Source organism: Mus musculus, chromosome 7 (assembly GCF_000001635.26).
Source record: "Mus musculus strain C57BL/6J chromosome 7, GRCm38.p6 C57BL/6J".
In the NCBI taxonomy this organism is placed as follows: Eukaryota; Metazoa; Chordata; class Mammalia; order Rodentia; family Muridae; genus Mus; species Mus musculus.
This window is the reverse complement of record NC_000073.6, coordinates 6,473,912-6,492,695: the sequence shown is the minus strand read 5'-3', so window position 1 is coordinate 6,492,695 and position 18,784 is coordinate 6,473,912. Positions and strand designations below refer to the sequence as shown.

General features: G+C 40.9%; 3 protein-coding genes across 4 annotated transcripts; 2 read left to right on the top strand and 1 right to left on the bottom strand.

Moving 5' to 3' along the window:
* Positions 1–3,823: 3,823 nt before the first annotated feature.
* On the top strand, positions 3,824–4,783 carry Olfr1347 (olfactory receptor 1347). Its single transcript, NM_146385.1, has one exon. It carries the CDS (start codon positions 3,824–3,826, stop codon positions 4,781–4,783), a length of 960 nt encoding a protein of 319 aa, NP_666497.1.
* An 898-nt stretch (positions 4,784–5,681) lies between these two features.
* On the top strand, positions 5,682–12,480 carry Olfr5 (olfactory receptor 5). Of its 2 annotated transcripts, XM_011250453.3 has the most exons (3): positions 5,682–5,798; positions 5,885–5,987; positions 11,542–12,480. In XM_011250453.3, exon 3 carries the CDS (start codon positions 11,542–11,544, stop codon positions 12,478–12,480), a length of 939 nt encoding a protein of 312 aa, XP_011248755.1. In that variant the 5' UTR covers positions 5,682–5,798; positions 5,885–5,987. The 2 variants fall into 2 exon arrangements, with proteins under 2 accessions (XP_011248755.1, NP_667125.1); NM_146914.2 differs by lacking the exon at positions 5,682–5,798 and having other exon boundaries at positions 5,883–5,987.
* Positions 12,481–17,642: 5,162 nt separating this feature from the next.
* On the bottom strand, positions 17,643–18,584 carry Olfr1346 (olfactory receptor 1346). The gene has a single exon (NM_146916.1). The coding sequence runs from the start codon at positions 18,582–18,584 to the stop codon at positions 17,643–17,645; it is 942 nt and encodes a 313-aa protein (NP_667127.1).
* Between the last annotated feature and the right edge of the window lie 200 nt (positions 18,585–18,784).

Below are 18,784 nucleotides of genomic sequence, written 5' to 3'. Positions count from 1 at the left end.
CACTCTCCTTTTTTGTTGTTTGTTTCCCATACAAAGCCAGCATGCCAAGTCCCTGAATAACACTTTTTAGGTGTAAATGTCACTGAGTTGGTTTTCTGCAGGCTTCTATGTACCAAGGAAAACTTTTTAACTCTGATCATCAAGTTTCTGAAGGGAAAGAGTGCTTGAGCTCCCTGTCTCGAGCATGATGACAAGGGTCAGTGGGATTCACCCAGTGCTGAGGCAAGGTCATGCTAGGTTAGTTTCCTGATGGTTTCACTCACAGGCTGTGTGACTTGGAACAAACGATCTGCCCCTGAGCCTTGTGTATTCCTGATGCAATGGAGCCACAGGAAGTAAATAGGCTTTTAGTATGGTCCTGACCGTCAGAAAGAACTTATGGATTGTAGACTTTTTATTATGTTTTTTAAGTCATCTAAATAATGTATAATAGTTAAATGCCTCTTAAATATACATATATCTTCTGAAGCTGACAGTAATATACCCTTATCCAGTTTTTAAAATCTATTTGGAGCATTAAACATAATAGAAGTAGGGAAAAAAATCTCTTATGAAGTCCTCTATGAAGGGAAATTGTGACAAGTTCCTGATTAGACAGAAATCGTTCCATCTCCAAGGGAGAATACGAGGTGTAACTGTGGCTTCATAGAATGAATTGGGTAGTGTTCCATCTGTTTCTGTTTTGTAGAATAGATTGAAGAATATTGCTATTAGGTCTTCTTTGAAGGTCTGATAGAATTCTACACTAAACCCATCCGGTCCTGGGCTTTTTTTTTTTTTTTTTTTTTTTTTTTTTGGTTTGGAGACTTTTAATGACTGCTTCTATTTCTTTAGGGGTTATGGGATTGTTTAGATGGTTTATCTGACCCTGATTTAATGTTGGTATTTGGTATCTATCTAGAGAATTGTCCATTTTATCCAGATTTTCCAGTTGTGTTGCGTATAGGCTTTTGTAGTAGGATCTGATGATTTTTTGGATTTCCTCAGTTTCTGTTGTTATATCTACCTTTCCATTTATGATTTTGTTAATATGGATACTGTCTCTGTGCCCTCTGAGTAGTATGTAGGCCTCTTTGTGTTTATGAGCATCTCTTTCTTTAGGTTAGAGTTTTCTTCTAAAAGTTTGTTCAAGACGTTTACTGGCTCTTTAAGTTTGGAATCTTCCCTCTCTTCTATACCTATTATCCTTAGGCTTGGTCTTCTCATTGTGTCCTGGATTGCCTGGATGTTTTGAGTTAGGAGCTTTTTGCATTTTACATTTTCTTTGACTGTTGTGTCAATGTTTTCTATGGTATCTTCTGCACCTGAGATTCTCTATCTCTTGTATTCTGTTAGTGATTCTTGCATCTTTGACTCCTGATCTCTTTCCTAGGTTTTCTATCTCCAGGGTTGTCTCCCTTTGTGATTTATTATTTCTATTTCCATTTTTAGGTCCTGGATGGTTTTGTTCAATTCCTTCACCTGTTTGGTTATGTTTTCCTATAACTCTTTAAGGGATTTTTACGTTTCCTCTTTAAGGGCTTCTACCTGTTTACCTGTGTTCTCCTGTATTTCTTTAAGGGAGTTATTATGTCCTTCTTAAAGTCTTCTATCATAATCATGAGATGTAATTTTAAATCAGAGTCTTGTTTTTCTGGTGTGTTGGGGTATCCAGGTCTCACTATGGTGGGAGAACTAGTTTCTGATGATGCCAAGTAGCCTTGATTTCTATTGCTTATGTTCTTGCCTTTGCCTCTTGCCATCTGGTTATCTCTTGCTGTCTCTGACTGTGGCTTGTCCCTCTGCAAACCTGTGTGTCAGAACTCCTGGGAGACCAGTTCTTTCTGGGAGGAATTTGGGTATGGAGATCTGTGGTACAAGGTCAGCTCCGGGGTGGGTGCAGACGGGAACCAGAAGGATCCTGTCCCTGGCTGTTCCTTGGTTCTTCTGTCCTGATGGCTCTGGGGAGGTCCCTCCTAGGTCAGGAATTTAAGCAGAAGTGGTGGTCTTACCTGTGCTCACACATGTGTTGGCACTCCTGGGAGACTAGCTCTCTCCTGAAAGTATTTGGGTATGGAGCACTGTGGCACGGGATCAGCTCCAGGCGCAGACTTATTATTAAGTTTTATACCCTGGTTTGCGTCAATATTATTTTGTATGAACTATAATATTCTCAAGTGGTACAGTGGGGAAATAATGTGCATCTACATATTGTAATTACAAAGATTGGATGCATTCCATGATTTTCAAACTTTCTGATATATATTTTATCAATTGTTATAGCTCTCTCTCTCACTCTCTCTAATTCTGTGATATACTATACACGTGGATGTTAGTTTCTTGTAAAGAAGGAAAAGAAGCACAAATAAATAGAATCAGCATTGATTTTTGAAGCTTCTAAGATGGCTTGTTCAGTAAAATGCTTGTCTCGCAAGCTTTAGGATCTGAGCTCAGTCCCTGGAACCTGAGCATGACTGTAAATGGTGGTATTCTCCGTTCTTAAGAGATGGCACAGACAGGTCCTTCGGGTTCTTTAGCCAGGCATACCAACCTACTTGGCAAGCTCCAGGCTAGTAAGAGACTCTGTCACAAAAGTACTTGGACAAGTGTGAGAGAGATAGCTCAGTGATTAAGAACACTCACTCCTCTACCTGGGAACCTAGGATTGATCTACAGTACCCTCGGGGAAGTTCACAAGCATCTGTAACTCCAGTTCTGAAGATCTACCTCTGTCTTTTGGCTTCATGGGTACCAGTCATGCCACACAACTAACATTCATATGTGAAGGTGAAACATGCACACAAAATAAAGTTTTGAAATGCAAAGAATGGCACCTTTTGAACAATATATGAGGTTGACTTCTGGTCTCCACACATATATGTGCCCCCACACATATCACAGATATACAAGAAATATTAATCATTGTATTGATGACTATAATAGAATATCACAATAGAAATTGAAGTCACACTGAGAAAGGAATGATTTTGGAAGAAAATGAAGTCTTGTTACATTCTGGATTTATAGATACAAATGTATTTCTGTGTGTAGATTGAAACTTAAAAACCATCTAGAAAGACTACATCTACTTCAAAGCATACATAAAACTGATTCTAGTTCCTTATTTGGTACAGAGCTTGTCATTCATTGCTTCACTTACGGGGTAGATGTCACTCTTGTTTTATTTGGAGACATCATTCCTACGAGGTCAAAAGCTCCTTCCTATCATGTGTATCTAGAGAGTGAACCGAGTTCATCAGACTTGGTGGAAAGCACTTTACCCAATGATCATATTGCAGACACCTTTTAAATTTTGCATAATATTTAGTGTGTGTGTGTGTGTGTGTGTGTGTGTGTGTGTGTGTTCACAGATTTAGTTGACCTGTATGGTGATTTGAATAAAAAATATCTCCCATAGACTCAGGTATTTGACCACTTCGTACTCCTAAAGATTTAGGCGGAGTGGCCTTGCTGGAGAAAGTCCATCGCTGGGGGTTGGCTTTGAGGATTCATAACCACAGCTCACTTTTAATTTGCTGGCTGTTTCAAGCTTGCCATTGGAATGTTTGTTTTCTGCTTCCTGCTCCAGCTGTCACTGATTTCAAGTCTGCCCACCCCGGAGCCATGAGCTAAAGTAAGCTTGTTCTTCCCTGACTTGCTTTGGCCATGATGATTCATCATGGCAACCTGAAAAGTAACCAATATAAACAGTAACCATGCTTAGAGTTTCGTTCAAAGACTGGCTGATATGCTAGCTTTCTGAACAGTTGTCAGCACCACTGACAATTTCTCCAGGAAACGTGCACATTCTCATAAGTTTGTACATTGTGCTTGTTTTTAAATAATGCTATTTTGCTCTCCACAGATGGAGACATCACTTGAGTTGACCAACATGACCAGAGTCCAACAGTTTGTGCTGTTAGGTTTTCCTACAAGGCTGGGGATAAGGGACGCCCTGTTTGTTGTCTTCCTGAGTCTCTACCTGCTGACCCTCCTGGAGAACACACTCATCATCTACCTCATCTGCAGTCACAAAGAGCTCCACAAGCCCATGTACTTCTTCCTGGGCAACCTCAGCTGCCTGGAGATGTGCTATGTGTCAGCCACCATGCCCACCTTACTCGTGGGACTGTGGACGGGGCCCTACCACATTTCCTTTATAACTTGCATGACACAACTCTTCTTCTTTGTCTCTCTCATATGCACAGAGTGCACCCTCTTGGCCTCCATGGCTTATGACCGCTATGTAGCCATTTGCCGCCCACTACACTACCCACTGCTCATGAGGCCACAGGTCTGCCTGGGCTTAGCCTTGTCTTCGTGGCTGGGTGGCCTTGTGGTCTCGGCGATAAAGACAAAATGCATTGCAAGCCTGATCTACTGTGGTCCCAATGTCCTCAACCAATTTTTCTGTGATGTCTCCCCTCTGCTCAATTTGTCCTGTACCCATGTGGCCCTCACAGAGCTGGTAGACTTCATCTCAGCCATTGTCATCTTCTGTGGAACACTCTTGGTGTCCCTAGCCTCCTATTCAGCTATTGGGATGGCTGTACTCCGCATGCCATCAGCTGCTGCCCGGCGCAAGGCCTTCTCCACCTGTGCCTCCCATCTGGTAGTGGTGGGCATCTTTTACTCAGCAGCTCTCTTCATCTATTGCCGCCCCAGCCGCATCAAGTCCATGGACCTCAACAAGGTGCTGTCTGTCATCTACACAGTGGTCACACCTCTCTGCAACCCTATCATCTACTGTCTGAGAAATAAGGAGGTCCACACTGTGCTGAAAAAGACTCTCCATTGGCCTTGATCACCATCTTCCATATGTGAACCTCTCCCACCCTGGTTCAAATCTTTCATGGCCCAGCCATTACTAGTAATCTTTAAATGTGAACTAAAACCTGTAGAAAATATTTTCTTAGGAGTTCAGCTCATAAAAATCATTAAGAAAAAAATTTAAAGAAAAATTATCAAAGTTTATGAATAATTCATGAAAGTTCATAAATGACACACATCTGCTAGCCTGTATGTATATATGCTTAATTTCACTCATATGTGTATATTTGATAGTCCTGTAATTTTTTACTGCTAATTGACTAATATATATTTATCAAGTGAGCCAGTAGAAGTCTACAAGGATAAACAGATACTATGCAGAAAATTACAAGCTTACTGAGGCATTGTTTGAACAAAAAAGAAAGAATCCATTTAAATGCCTATCAATTATATTTATACATAATAAAGAATTTAACTACAAGATAAAATATAAGTGTAAAAAATAATTTGTGTTTTGGGTATTATTTTTATTATTTTAATTATGCATACACTTGTATGTCTATGTGTTACACAGGTGTGTGTGAGTGCAGATGCCCACAGAACTCATAGACACCAGATTCCCCCCAGAGCAGAGTTACCAGCAGTTGTGAGCCATTCAACATGGATGCTGGGATGTAACTTGAGTCTTCTGCAAGAACAGTGAATGCTTTTAACCATTGAGTCATTTCTCTAGCCCATATGTTTTCCATGTTTTAGTATGAAAATATGGCTAATTCATATGCATATTTAACTTTAAAAAACAAGTAAATGTGGTATGAAAGTCTTTTGTGTGCATGCACATGTCTTAAAACGTGGGTGGAGGTCATAGGACAATGTCAGGCACTGGCCCTCATTTTACATCTTCTCTGAAGCTTTCCTTTCCCAATTTTTTCTAATCCACAGGGACAAGGGAATCCTCCCAGGTCTAGAGCTGGTTTAAGCTCGTGCCTTTGCCTTCTCTCACAGTATAATCAACTCAGTGACTGGGACATTCCAGGACAGTAACACAGGTGGGTGTGTGTGTGTGTGTGTGTGTGTGATTAAGACCAAGGACAGTTCCTCTCAAGATGTACTGAAAGGTTCCATTTCTTGGCAGCCCATCCTTAGAGCCAGCTGGTTCCATCTGGCCACCACCAGAGCCTACTCTACATTCAACATCAGCAAGAAAGGATTTGTACTCATCTGCCTTCAACCAGCAGGTGAGAAAATCCAAAACAGATCTTTAAAGGGGTGAATCAAGGAACAACAGTGATGAGGATATATATTTCAGGTGGTCAAGTGTTTGGCTAACATGAAAGAAGTTGAATTATGTAGTTTGAACCCAGCCACATAAATAAAGGAATGATGTCACATATTTGTAATCTCAGTATTCAGGAAATAAAGGAAGGACATAAGCTCTGGTTAATTTCTACTAGATAACAAATTCTGGGCTATATAAGACCTTACCTTAAAATGAGAATCAGCGGGAAGAATATACTACTTCTTTAGTCAAGATCACGATAGCTTCAAACTTGTGGCCCTCACACTTCAGTCAGCCTTGGAGTGCTGGAGTTACATATATGCAAAAACAGGTGTGTGTGCTTGCCCATAGGAAAATAAACTTGTATAGAACACACAATAGTTTATTAGGTGTCATATCCAAATACTTGAAAGACATTCACTTAATTCTTTTGATAACATCATATAAAATATATGTAACAATGGGTAGAGATAATGAGATTGACAGCATGGTGGGATCAGGTGGTTTCTTAGAGACCATATACGCACAGGGGAGAGATAATGTCAGGATGACATCAATCTCTTGTTTTCTGCAGAGGTTCAGTTAGAATCCCAATGATGAGAACTAGGGCAGGCTATCAAATTTATTATAGAATCTATTCATTTCAAAGACATGAAATAGCTGAGAAGAAAAAAAATAGGTTGAAGTAATTGAAGCAATTCCTAGAGACACACAGCTTCAAGGTTTTCAAACATTTTGATGTTAACAACTCAACTTGTCTGTTGGCAATGTATCCATTGCTCTTGTGTGCTGCTGCCTTTGTTCAAAGTCTTTCTTCATAAGCATATGTGAAATGGAATAGAATCAATGACTACTGAAGACTTCTTCTAGCCAATAGTCTTGTTGAAAGAAAAGTCTGGATTTTATTTACGACAAGATTTTTAACCTGTCCCTGTTTAACTTATGAGCCTTATGGTAAACTTATCAAGCCTTATGGTAAAGGCTTGCATTTCACATGATGTTTCTCCTTCCATTGTGGGGCAGAAAAATAACCTTCACCAAGTAAAAGATGATTGTCTCTCATCTTGAAAGACATACAGTTGAAACTTGAAGAGAGTAAGTAGCCTGACCAGGGCACAGATTTGGGAAATCATCATGGCTTATATTCCTCTGGCCAGCAGTCAGAATCAGGCTATACAACACATCATTTTGATCCAATACAGATGCTGCTGAATGGTTTGTATTCTTACAAAACTGAGATAGAACTGGGTGTGTCTTCTGGTTCTCTGGAGTTCTGAGACACGTTGGGTGACTGGTAGATATTTGTAGGATTTTATGGAGAGCTTCACTACGTTTCAGTCTGTTAGTCAGGAAATGTTACCCAGTAAAGCATTCATAGAAGAGTTAGGCAGTGAGGGGGATCATTGTGAAGGGTAAGAGAATGAAACTCAAAAACAGAACCAAGAAAGAGGGAGAAACAATATAGGAGGATTGCAAGAAAGGGAGTGCCTCACAGTGAAGTCGCTATCAGACTCTTCAGAATTTTGGCATCAGTCCTGAGCCTGGATGATGAAGACTCCGTTTTCAACCACAAATAGAACCCAAACTGCAGAGAGTCAGAACCTAACTCTTGATGGCACTTGTGTCAGTTTATGGAAAAACCTATTACCCAGACAAAAGCCCAAACTAATGGGAAACTTATGTGCAGCAACGCAGACAGAGTCAACCCATGCTACTATTTGGATATAGAAGATTACTGTTTAAGACAAAGCATAGTCATATCCCTCTGGTAATAAGACTGGTGTGAACTTTTCTGATAGTCTTAAAAACTGGAGATATTGCTTACTGGTATGCAAACACACACACACACACACACACACACACACAGCTTCTACCATGAAGGTATAAGAATATTATCATTCTCATAAAAATTTTTTTCTCATAAAAATTTGGCCAAAAAAATCATTGAGCTATTATTAGTTTGTCTGAGTCAATATTTAAACCTATAAAGTGGAAATTTGACCAAATCAAAACTCTGAAATGTATTGTGGAATGAAAGAATATTGAATATTAAAATTTGATTAACTTTTATTAAAAGTTAACAGAGAAAGCACTGGGTTTGGTATTTGGTTTCCATATGTGCATATAATATATTTTGATAATATTCTCCCTCTCCTGTCATCTTCTACCCCTCACAGCTTCTTTTTGTCCCAAATCCATAATATTTCTCTTTTATTTTATTTTATTTTATTTTATTTTATTTTATTTTAATCTTGAGCTTCAAAGGGAACTATCTACCCATGCAGAGTGCTCCCATTAAAACTTTATTTCTAATTTTGATATTTTTAAGTTTGAGGCATGAATATAATGCTTTGGTCATATCCACCCCCACTCTCTCACTGTAATATACCCAGTCCCTTCAATAGATCTTCCTTCCATCTTCATCTCTTAAAAAAAATAGCCCACTAAGTCCAAGCAGTGTTACTCACATGCACATGGGTGTGGAGTCATCTCCTGCAATGTGGGCAATATTGCAATGGTCAACTGATAGACCTATAAAATATTTGGCTTCTATAGGGTTTTTTTTAATAAAATCTTAGTATTCAATTTCATCATGGCATTTTTTAAAACAAAAAAATTGTTTCCCTGTGATTCTCCTCCCTACTTCTCCTAATGTATCCACCATTATATTTTATTACTGAATTTTATGTGTGAGAGGAAATATTCAATACTTATTTCACCTAACACGATGATCTCCAGTTAAAACATTTGGGAGGAACATTCTTTCATTCTCCTTTACAACTGAATAAACCTCCAGTGTGCATGTAAACCATATTTCACGTTTTCGCTCACTTGCTGTCAGGTACCTAAAATGTCAGGACACAGAACTTTAGTGAGAACCCAGTTTGTAAACCAGCTCTTCTCATTCACTCCCTCTCCCATGTCTTGAGTATGATTCTTCTCAGTCCCAGTGTCTGCTGTGATGATGCAGTGATAAAACATCTTGATAAAGGTTCATGAAGCTCTAAAGAGCTAAAATTTGAGAAGTGAAGACAAAGACAAGGAAGAGCGTAGTACATCGTGATTATTACTAGTGCCATGGTGTTAAATCAATTGATGCTTCTGCTGCTGCCATTTAGAATGGTACTGACGAGGAAATAACAATGAGAGACTCTTTGATAATATTCCCCCTTTCTGTCATCTTCTATCCCTCACAGCTTCTTTTTGTCCCATATCCATAATATTTCTCTTTTATTTTATTTTATTTTATATTATTTTATTTTATTTTATTCTTGAGCTGGACAGGGGCTTGAATTATCCAGAGACTTGATCCCATTTCCCATCTTGGTTGTACAATTTAGAGCAGGTCATTTTAATTGAGTTTTAATCTCTAATGAAAAATGTAGAGTGTGGAGCAGAGTCTGAAGGAAAGTCCATCCAGAGACTGCCCTACCTGGAGATCCATCCCATATACAGTCACCAAACCCAGACACTGTTGTGGATGCCAAGAAGTGTTTGCTGACAGGAGCCTGGTATGACTGTCCCCTGAGAGGCTCTGCCAGAGCCTGACAAATAAAGAGGCAGATGATTGCAGCCAACCATTGGACTGAGAGCAGAGTCCCTGAGGGAGGAGTTGGAGAAGGGACTGAAGGAGCTGAGGGGTTTTGCAGCCCCATGGAGGGAGTAACAGTGTCAACCGGCCAGACCCCCAGTGCTCCCCGGGACTGGACCACCAACCAAAGAGTACACGTGGCTCTGGCTGCATATGTGGCAGAGGATGGCCTTGTTAGACATTAGTGGGAGAAGAGGCCCTTGGGCCTGAGGGTGCTTGATGCCCCAATGTAGGAGAATGCCATGGCAGGAAGACAGGAGTGTGTGGGTGTCATAGAGGCAGGAGGAGGGAGAGGGGATATGGGGTTTGTGAAGGGGGACCTGAAAAAGAGAAAACATTTGAAATGTAAACAAAGAAAATATCCAATAAAAAAAGGAAAAAATCGTGCTCTTAACCTCTAAAAGAAAGAGAAAAAGAAAGGAAGAGAGAAGGGAGGGAGGGAGGGAGGGAGGGAGGAAGGAAGGAAGGAAGGAAGGAAGGAAGGAAGGAAGGAAGGAAGGAAGGAAGGTAGGAAGGAAGGATGTAGAGTATGTGTAAGTGTGTGTGTGTGTGTGTGTGTGTGTGTGTGTGTGTGTGTGTGTGTGTGTGTATCACATGTATACCTGTGTCATGACATCTGTGTGGAAGTCCAAAGACAACTTTCAGAAATCTGTTCTCACTTTCCCCCTTGGGAAAGGGCCAGGGATCAAACTTGGGTTGTCAGACTCGGGAGCAAGCTGCTTTAAGCACAGAGTGGTTCCTCTAGGCCCATGTTAGTGCTATGATCTATAGCGTCTTTCTTGTAAAATAAGGTCAAGGACAGAGTCTTTTACAGTTTTCTGGAAAGAATCGAAAAGGAGGAAAGGAGCAGGGAGAAAAAGATGAAGAGGAGGAAAAAAGGAATAAGGAACGAGACTATTGCTCTAGGGTTTATAGAGTACCTTCTTGTTTTGTTTTATTTTGTTTTGCTCTGGTTTATTTTTGTTTGTTTGGTTGGTTGGTTTTTAAGATAGGAGTTTTTTGGGTAGATTTGGCTGTCCTGGAATTTGTTCTGTTGACCAGACTGGCCTCGAACTCACAGCGGTCTGTCTAATTTTGCCTCTGGAATACTGGGATACAAGGTGTTCAACACAACCACCTGGCTTAGAATAATAGTCTTATGCATGTGTCACTTATTGAAAGAAAACAAAACATGGCCAAAAAGACTACATAAAACTGACAAAGTAGGATATAATTTTTTATCTTCGTGATATATGTATATATTTGTCATGTATGCATGAATATGTGTATAATGTATCTATAATATACATATGTAAGCATATACATATATAATATATAATAGATGCATACATTGTGGATATATTATATGTATATAATCTAATAGATATTAGACACAATCTCACTGGCTGACCTGGGATTCACTGCACCGACCAGGCAAGCCTCCAATTCAGGGATCTGCCTGGCCCTGCCTCCCAAGGGCTGGAATTAAACAACCACCACACCTGGCCCATTATTTAATTTTTATTTGGAAGAGGAGTTTCCCATCCATTGATTCACTTGCTTGGTTATGATATATATTCAGGGACACAATGCATGTTTCTCCCACTGCTTAGGTACTCTGTATGAAGTAATAGATTCAATAAGAGTGAGATATCATATTCACATAATGTCCTATAAATTTTCTGTAAGAACTCCAACAGATGTTAGACTGACAAATGTGTTGAAGATCTCCCAGTACTCTTAACATCTTTCCAATTTTTTTTTTATCACCATGTATCACCAGGGAAAGAATGTCAACAATTTTCTTTGTCTCTCTACAGATGGAGAGGTCCCTGGAGATGACCACTAGAGGTGTAAAGTACTGTGAACATCCCTCTAATTACTTTCACTACGATGCTTTTGAGGGACAGATGATAATAACAATTGGCTTGTCTCTCTACAGATGGAGAGGTCCCTGGCGTTGGCCAACATGACCAGGGTTCAGCAGTTCATCTTGCTGGGATTGTCCACTAGGCTGGACATAAGGGATGCCCTATTTGCTGTCTTCCTGACTCTCTACCTGCTGACCCTCCTGGAGAACACACTCATCATCTACCTCATCTGCAGTCACAAAGAGCTCCACAAGCCCATGTACTTCTTCTTGGGCAACCTCAGCTGCCTGGAGATGTGCTATGTGTCAGTCACCATGCCCACCTTACTCATGGGGCTATGGAATGGACTCTACCATATTCCCTTCATAGCTTGTATGACCCAACTCTTCTTCTTCATTGTCCTTGTGGGCACAGAGTGCATTCTTTTGGCATCCATGGCGTATGATCGCTATGTGGCCATCTGCCGCCCACTACACTACCCAGTACTCATGAGGCCCCAGGTCTGCCTGGGCTTGGCTATGATTTCATGGCTAGGTGGGCTATTGGTTTCTATGATCAAGACAACATGCATTGCCACCCTGTCCTACTGTGGCCCCAATGTCCTCAACCATTTTTTCTGTGATGTTTCCCCATTACTCAACCTGTCATGTACCCATGTGGCCCTCACAGAGCTGGTAGACTTCATCTCAGCCATTGTCATCCTTTGGGGTTGCTTCCTCACGACTATGGCCTCCTATGTGGCTATTGGCAGGGCAGTTCTGCGCATGCCTTCTACCACTGCCCGCTACAAGGCCTTCTCTACCTGTGCCTCCCACCTGGTCGTGGTGGGCATCTTCTACTCAGTCACTATCTTCATCTATGCCCGCCCCAAACGCATAGAAGCCATGGATCTCAACAAGGTGCTGTCTGTCATCTATACAGTGGTCACCCCCATGTGCAACCCAGTTATCTACTGTCTGCGGAACAAGGAGGTCCAAGTAGCTCTTCACAGAACCATGCACTGGTCCTGAAGTTGACCCAATGACTGAGTCCTGGGAAGGGATCTTAAATTACCAATATCTATTTTTATATTAAAATACAATTCTCACACCATAAATTTCATAATTTTAAACACAATGCAGTCAGTATTTTCTTCTTTGCTTCCTTGTAATTATGCAGGCATCACCAGGGTTCAATCCAAAACATTTTCTTTGCCCCCAAGGCAAACTCAGGCCTATTAGATATCATTCCTAATATCCACCAGTGACTACTTCAAGCCCCAAGAAACTTACAGCCTATACTCTGTTTCTGTAGATCCATAGATTCTAGAAATTTTATAATAATGAGTTTATGCCATATGTGGCTATTGTGACTGACATATTTTGAAAGCTGTGTACGTTGCTGCATAGATTTATTTCTCTTTGTACCTAAGTAGCATTATGTTGTGAGATGCCCCCTTTACCAGTTAATGAACACATGGGTTGATTCTGCTTTGGGGGAAATCTTTGGTCTAATGCAGCTGAAAATTTTTGGTCTAATGCAGCTTTTTAATTTTTTAAAGTTATCATTGCTATCATTTGTGCGTGAGTATTTTCCTGCATTTATCTGTATACATGTACACATGTGACACGTACATGTCATATGTGAGTGACAGAGGCCAGTGGTAGCAACTAATCCTCTAGAACTAAGGTTAGACAGTTGTGAGCCAACATGTGGGCACTGACATCCAAATATGGGGCCTGTGGAGGGGCAGTCGGTGCTCTAAACAGCTGATATGTATCTCCAACCTCTGTGGATACCATTTAAAAAATTTAAAAAAGACTTCTATTTATTCTTTAACAGCCACATTCATGTCTACAGTGTATCTTGATTATATCAACCCCACCCTCCCACTCATTGTTATGTCCCCAAAACTCCATCTTTCCACCTTCATTACTCTTCCTTCTTCCTCTGACCTCAACTAGTACTGCCTGAATGAGCATGAGCAAGCTAGCAGGGTCCACATCCCTAAAGAAAAATGACATACTCTCCTATAACAGGCATCAATTGACAATAGCTCTCTACCGCTATTGAAGAAGCCTAATGATCCACCCAAATCATGCTGTAATTATTGACTGGATTTATCTTGTCCTGAAACCATAGCTTCTGAGAATTCTTGAGTACAAAGGCCTATCACTTCCAGAATATATCATTTTCCAGCACCCCTCATCACTCCCCACCTGTAATATCCTTTCTACCTCTTACGGAGAAAAGGTTTTGTTTTGGGTTTTTTTTTTTTGCTACTGCTAATGTTATTGTTTTGTGTAGGGGGAGGAGCTGATACTAAAATCTGTGTCCCTAATTGGTTCTTGAGTGTGTCGATAAAGACAATGGAAGCCAGTTGCTGGGCGAAGGGGGAAAAGTGGGGTTTCCAGATCCCAGGAGGAAGAGAATGGACAAAAAGAAGGAGAAGGGCTTTTTGGCCAGGTTTTGGGATAGGAGGCATACACAACCATGCAAGATCTTGGGTGGCTGGTGGCTGGTGATGGTGGCCTCCACCACCCGAAGATGTCTGGAATAGGCTAGCTATTAGCTGATAAGATTAGGGCCAGAGATTCTTTACCCAGGCATTGTGTTATCTGGCTAATTTTAAAATAATAAAACTGTCTAGTGTTTTCCAACCATGGGGTTAAGTGGGCAGGAGGAGAAACAGAAGAGCCTGGGCAGTTGTTGGTGGCTTGGCAAAGCTAGCTGGGAGAAACAGGCAAACTGGCCTGCTGAGCATCTGATCTCAGAGCTAAATCTGTAGCAGTCGGAGCACAGGCCAAGCTCCCAGGAGGGGTGTGTGTGTGTGTGTGTGTGTGTGTGTGTGTGTGTGTGTGTGTGTGTGTTGCATGTATGCATGCCTGCAAAGATCAGAAGTGGGAGCTGAATGTGTAGAGCTGGAGTTACAGGCGGTTGTGTCGTCTGATGTGGGTGGCTGGGAAGTGAAACTGAAGCTAAAGCAGTATATGACTACTACTGAGCATCAGTACAGCCCCTACAGCAGTATTTTAAATGGAGTCTCTGCTTTGGAAGAACTCAGATGACAAAGACCAGCTTCGAGAACGCCTTAAAGAGACAGACGGACTACTGCTCTGGTGGCAAGTAGCAAAGCTTTACTGATTTCTTCAGCTTATAAAAATGGGATATGACTTTGCAATTTTTGCTCAAAAAATTACATTTTTACTTAGTTGCACCTGGCACACAATATTATCATTTTGGGAGTCATTTTCTCATAACAAGAACACTCTTCAGAAGAAGGAATTGTTTATCAGCAGACCCAAGGACATCCTCCTCTCCGGGTAAATATTAACTCTTGACTAGGAACAAGGAAAAACTCTGGCCCACAGAAAGTCATGTTAGGACATCCCTCCCTTTCAGGAGGGACGGCCCTTGAACTTTCCCCCAGTTAACTGCTCTGACCCTTTCAGGCCAGAACCAAAGGGAAGTCATTGTTCTCCTCACTCAGAGAAAAACTGACTTACTTAAAACAACAGATACTGTTCACTCAGTTACTATTTTTAAAAGTTTAAAGATATGCCCTGTGGATGCCTGCCAATATTAGCAGAGCCCATTTTGAGGGTGCACATAGTCAAATTCTAAAAGTGAATGAGAACATTTTCAAAACAAATCTTAGTAGCAATGAAAGACGTTAATCAAACTGTCTGGATACTTTCTGAGGAACATTTGATCATATGCATGAAAAACTACAAACCTTATGGGTTCTGCGATAACATCATTGTAACTTTTATCCAGAAAATAATATAGAATGTAGGTAGGCATCCACCCAGCTATGAGAAAAGTTCATAAAGGTTTATGTTTTTAATGAAAATTACTTGAAAGCATCTCTATTCAAAGTATCATGTTCAGAGGTAGAGAGAGGAAAAATACTCCAATGTCATCCTCAGCTATATAGTGGGTTCGAGGCCAGCCTGGGATACATGAGGGACTGTCTAGAAATACAGAGAAACAAACAGCAGGTTGTCTGTGTACAGAACACCCACACAATGGAATACTATGATGTCATTAGAAAGGTTATTTACGTCTCATGAAAAAAATGTCAGTGACAGAGCTGAGGAGATGGGCCTGTGAGCATGAGAACCTGAATCCTGTTATCTACAGGAAATGCAGGGGGACGGTAACGGCGTATTGCGCAGACGTGGGAACTTGAGAATGAGCAACTTTTAAGTCAGTTTTAGAGCCAGTGAGGCTAAGGAGTATATTTCATTTTCCCCCTCTTAAAATCATGTAATCATATCATAAACATAGTTAGAACATACCCATTTCTCTTGAGTGACTGTCAACACAAATTACTGTTTAAAATAAAATTTCCAAAATCTTCCAGTTTGATGAGCAAGTCATTAAGTCAAGGTCATTCTTTTATTTCTATTTCCTCTCTCTTTTTGATTCAGACAACATCTTACTATGTAGCCCTGGCTAACCTGGTACTTGCTTTGTAGACCAGGCTGGTCTTGAACTCACAAAATATTGCCTCCAGAGTACTGAGATTTAAGGCATGAGCCACCACATATAGCTTATTTCCTCTTTTAATTAATTCATTTATTAATTCAATTATGAAGCTAATGCCAACTTAATGCAAAATAGTAACCATATAAAATAGAAAATTCTGGTTTCTCATGGTCCTGTTCATTAACAAAACAGTTCTAGCAGCAGCTAATTATAATATATAATATATTGTCTCAGAACCCTTTCTAGACACATACCAGTGTAAATAGTTACTCCTATCACTATCATTGCCATTGTTGTCTTATAAGAATGACACAATCATGTAATTGTCTCTTTTATTTTCAACTCAACCACCTACCTGGGCTGACTCCCCCATGTCAGTAATGACAGATTCAGTTTAATCCTTTCACAATGTGCATATTATAAATGTAAATAATCTTTAAGTGGATCTTTGAGTTATTTCCAATAATTTCAAATATTTATTTGTATAGTATCATTTCCAAATGTCAGTTTTGCAGTAGCCATTCATAAATGTATATTTTGTTCACTATTTCTACTTACAAATATATGTAGCATATGTGTGTTTGAATGCAAAGAATAAATGATAACCTTCTTTCAAGTTTGTATTTAATAGACAAGATTTTGACCTTTCTGGCATTTACTGGGCAGATATATTTCTTTGTTGATATTCCTGTTCACAACTATTTTTATTTTGTTTTTATTCAGGAATGTCTCCTTCCTTCCACTTGTTCTTCTTTCCTTCCTTCCATTCTTCTTTCCTTCTTTTTTTTTTCTTCTGTGCTGGCTAGTTTTATATCACCTTGACACAAAGTATAGTCATCTGAGAGGAGAAAATGCTTCCATAAGATCTGGCTGCAGGCAAGCATGTGAAGCTTAATTAATGATGAATGTGGGAGGGCACAGCCCATTGTGGGTGGTATCACCCCCTAGGCTGGTGATCCTGAGTTGTATAAGCCATGATGAGGAAGCAGCCTTTGTATCCACTCCTGCTCTATTTGAGTTCCTGTCCTGACTTCCTTCAATAATGAACAATAATGTGGAAGTGAAAGCCAAATAAACCCTTTTTGCCCCCAAGTTGCTTTGGTCGTGGTGTTTCATCACAGCAAAGGTAACCCTAAGACACTTTTTTTCTGTCTGTCTGTATATTGGAGTATACACATGCCACCATGCATGTGTGAAATCAGAGGTCAACCTGTGGATATCAGTCCACCCTTTTATAATGTGAGTCCTGGGGACCTGGGTCATCAGGCTTGAGAGAAACTGTCTTTACCCACTGAGCCATCCTGTCAGCCCCTGCAATATTCCTATTTTTCATGTTGTCTCTAAGAAGTCCTTTTATAAAATGTTCTAGAAACATCTATCATGTTTCTTTGGAATTTCTTTATGTGTATTTGGCCATGAATTGGTTTCCAAACAAGGAGAGAAAGGACATCAGCTCTCTCAAGAATGTCAGCACAGAGCCGGGCATGGTGGCACACTCCTTTAATCCCAGCACTCGGGAGGCAGAGGCAGGCAGATTTCTGAGTTCGAGGCCAGCCTGGTCTACAAAGTGAGTTCGAGGACAGCCAAGGCTACACATAGAAACCCTGTCTCGAAAAACCAGAGAGAGAGAGAGAGAGAGAGAGAGAGAGAGAGAGAGAGAGAGAGAGAAAGAGAGAGAGAGAGAGAGAGAAGAGAGAGAATCTCAGCACAGACAAGGGGTTCTCCTCAACACTGCATGGACCTCCCTATTCCTCAAGCAGTAGATGATTGGGCTGCACATGGGCGTAGCCACCGTGTAGATGACTGACAGCACCTTGTTGAGGTCTGTGGATTTGACATGACTGGGCCTGGAATACATAAAGAGGACAACAGAGTAAAAAAGACCCATTACAAGGAGGTGGGAAGCACAGGTGGAGAGGGCTTTGTGGCTCGCAGCTGCTGAAGGCATTTTGATTAGTACCCTACCAATAGCCACATAAGAGGCCAGAGCAACCAGCAATGACCCACAGAAGATGATGATGGCTGAGATAAAGTCGATCAGCTCTGTGAGGGCCACATGGGTACAGGACAAATTGAGCAGAGGGGAGACATCACAGAAGAAATGGTTGAGGACATTGGGGCCACAGTAGGACAGACTTGCAATGCATGTGGTCTTGATCGCAGAAACCAACAGTCCACCCACCCAGGAGGACAAGGCCAATCCCCAACAGACCTGGGGCCTCATGATCACTGAGTAGTGCAGTGGACAGCAGATGGCCACATAGCGGTCATAGGCCATGGAGGCCAGGAGGGTGCACTTGGTGCCAATGAGAGACATGAATAAAAACAGTTGAGCCATGCAGAATGAAAAGGACACATGGTAAGGGCTGGACCTCAGGCCCACGAGTAGGGTGGGCATGGTGACTGACACATAGCACATTTCCAGGCAGCTGAGATTGCCCAAGAAGAAGTACATGGGTTTGTGGAGCAACTCATGGTGACTGCTGATGAGGTAGATAACTAACATATTCTCTAGGAAGATCAGCAGGTAGAGAGTCAGAAATATAACAAACAGGCCGTCCTTGATGTCTTTACTGGCAGACAAACCCAGTAGAATAAAATCCTGGTCATCAGACCTATTGGCCAGTTGTAGAGATCTCTCCATCTAAGTGAAGAAAGAAATGGGTTTATAAATACACTGGTCTGTTCAAAAGTATAAAGGTAGCTATGGTTAAATCTTCTTAGAGTTGAACCAACTTAGCAAGGGATTGACCTGTGGCAGGCAAAGCAATAAGGAGAAACTGGAAAATTACAAAACCAGAAACAGAAAACTGACACACACAGGAACTTACTGAGACTTAAATT

Bases quoted from the DNA above. Each gene is read 5' to 3' on its own strand.
- Olfr1347 (NM_146385.1), top strand. From the start codon at position 3,824: ATGCTATTTTGCTCTCCACAGATGGAGACATCACTTGAGTTGACCAAC.
- Olfr5 (XM_011250453.3), top strand. From the start codon at position 11,542: ATGGAGAGGTCCCTGGCGTTGGCCAACATGACCAGGGTTCAGCAGTTC.
- Olfr1346 (NM_146916.1), bottom strand. From the start codon at position 18,584: ATGGAGAGATCTCTACAACTGGCCAATAGGTCTGATGACCAGGATTTT.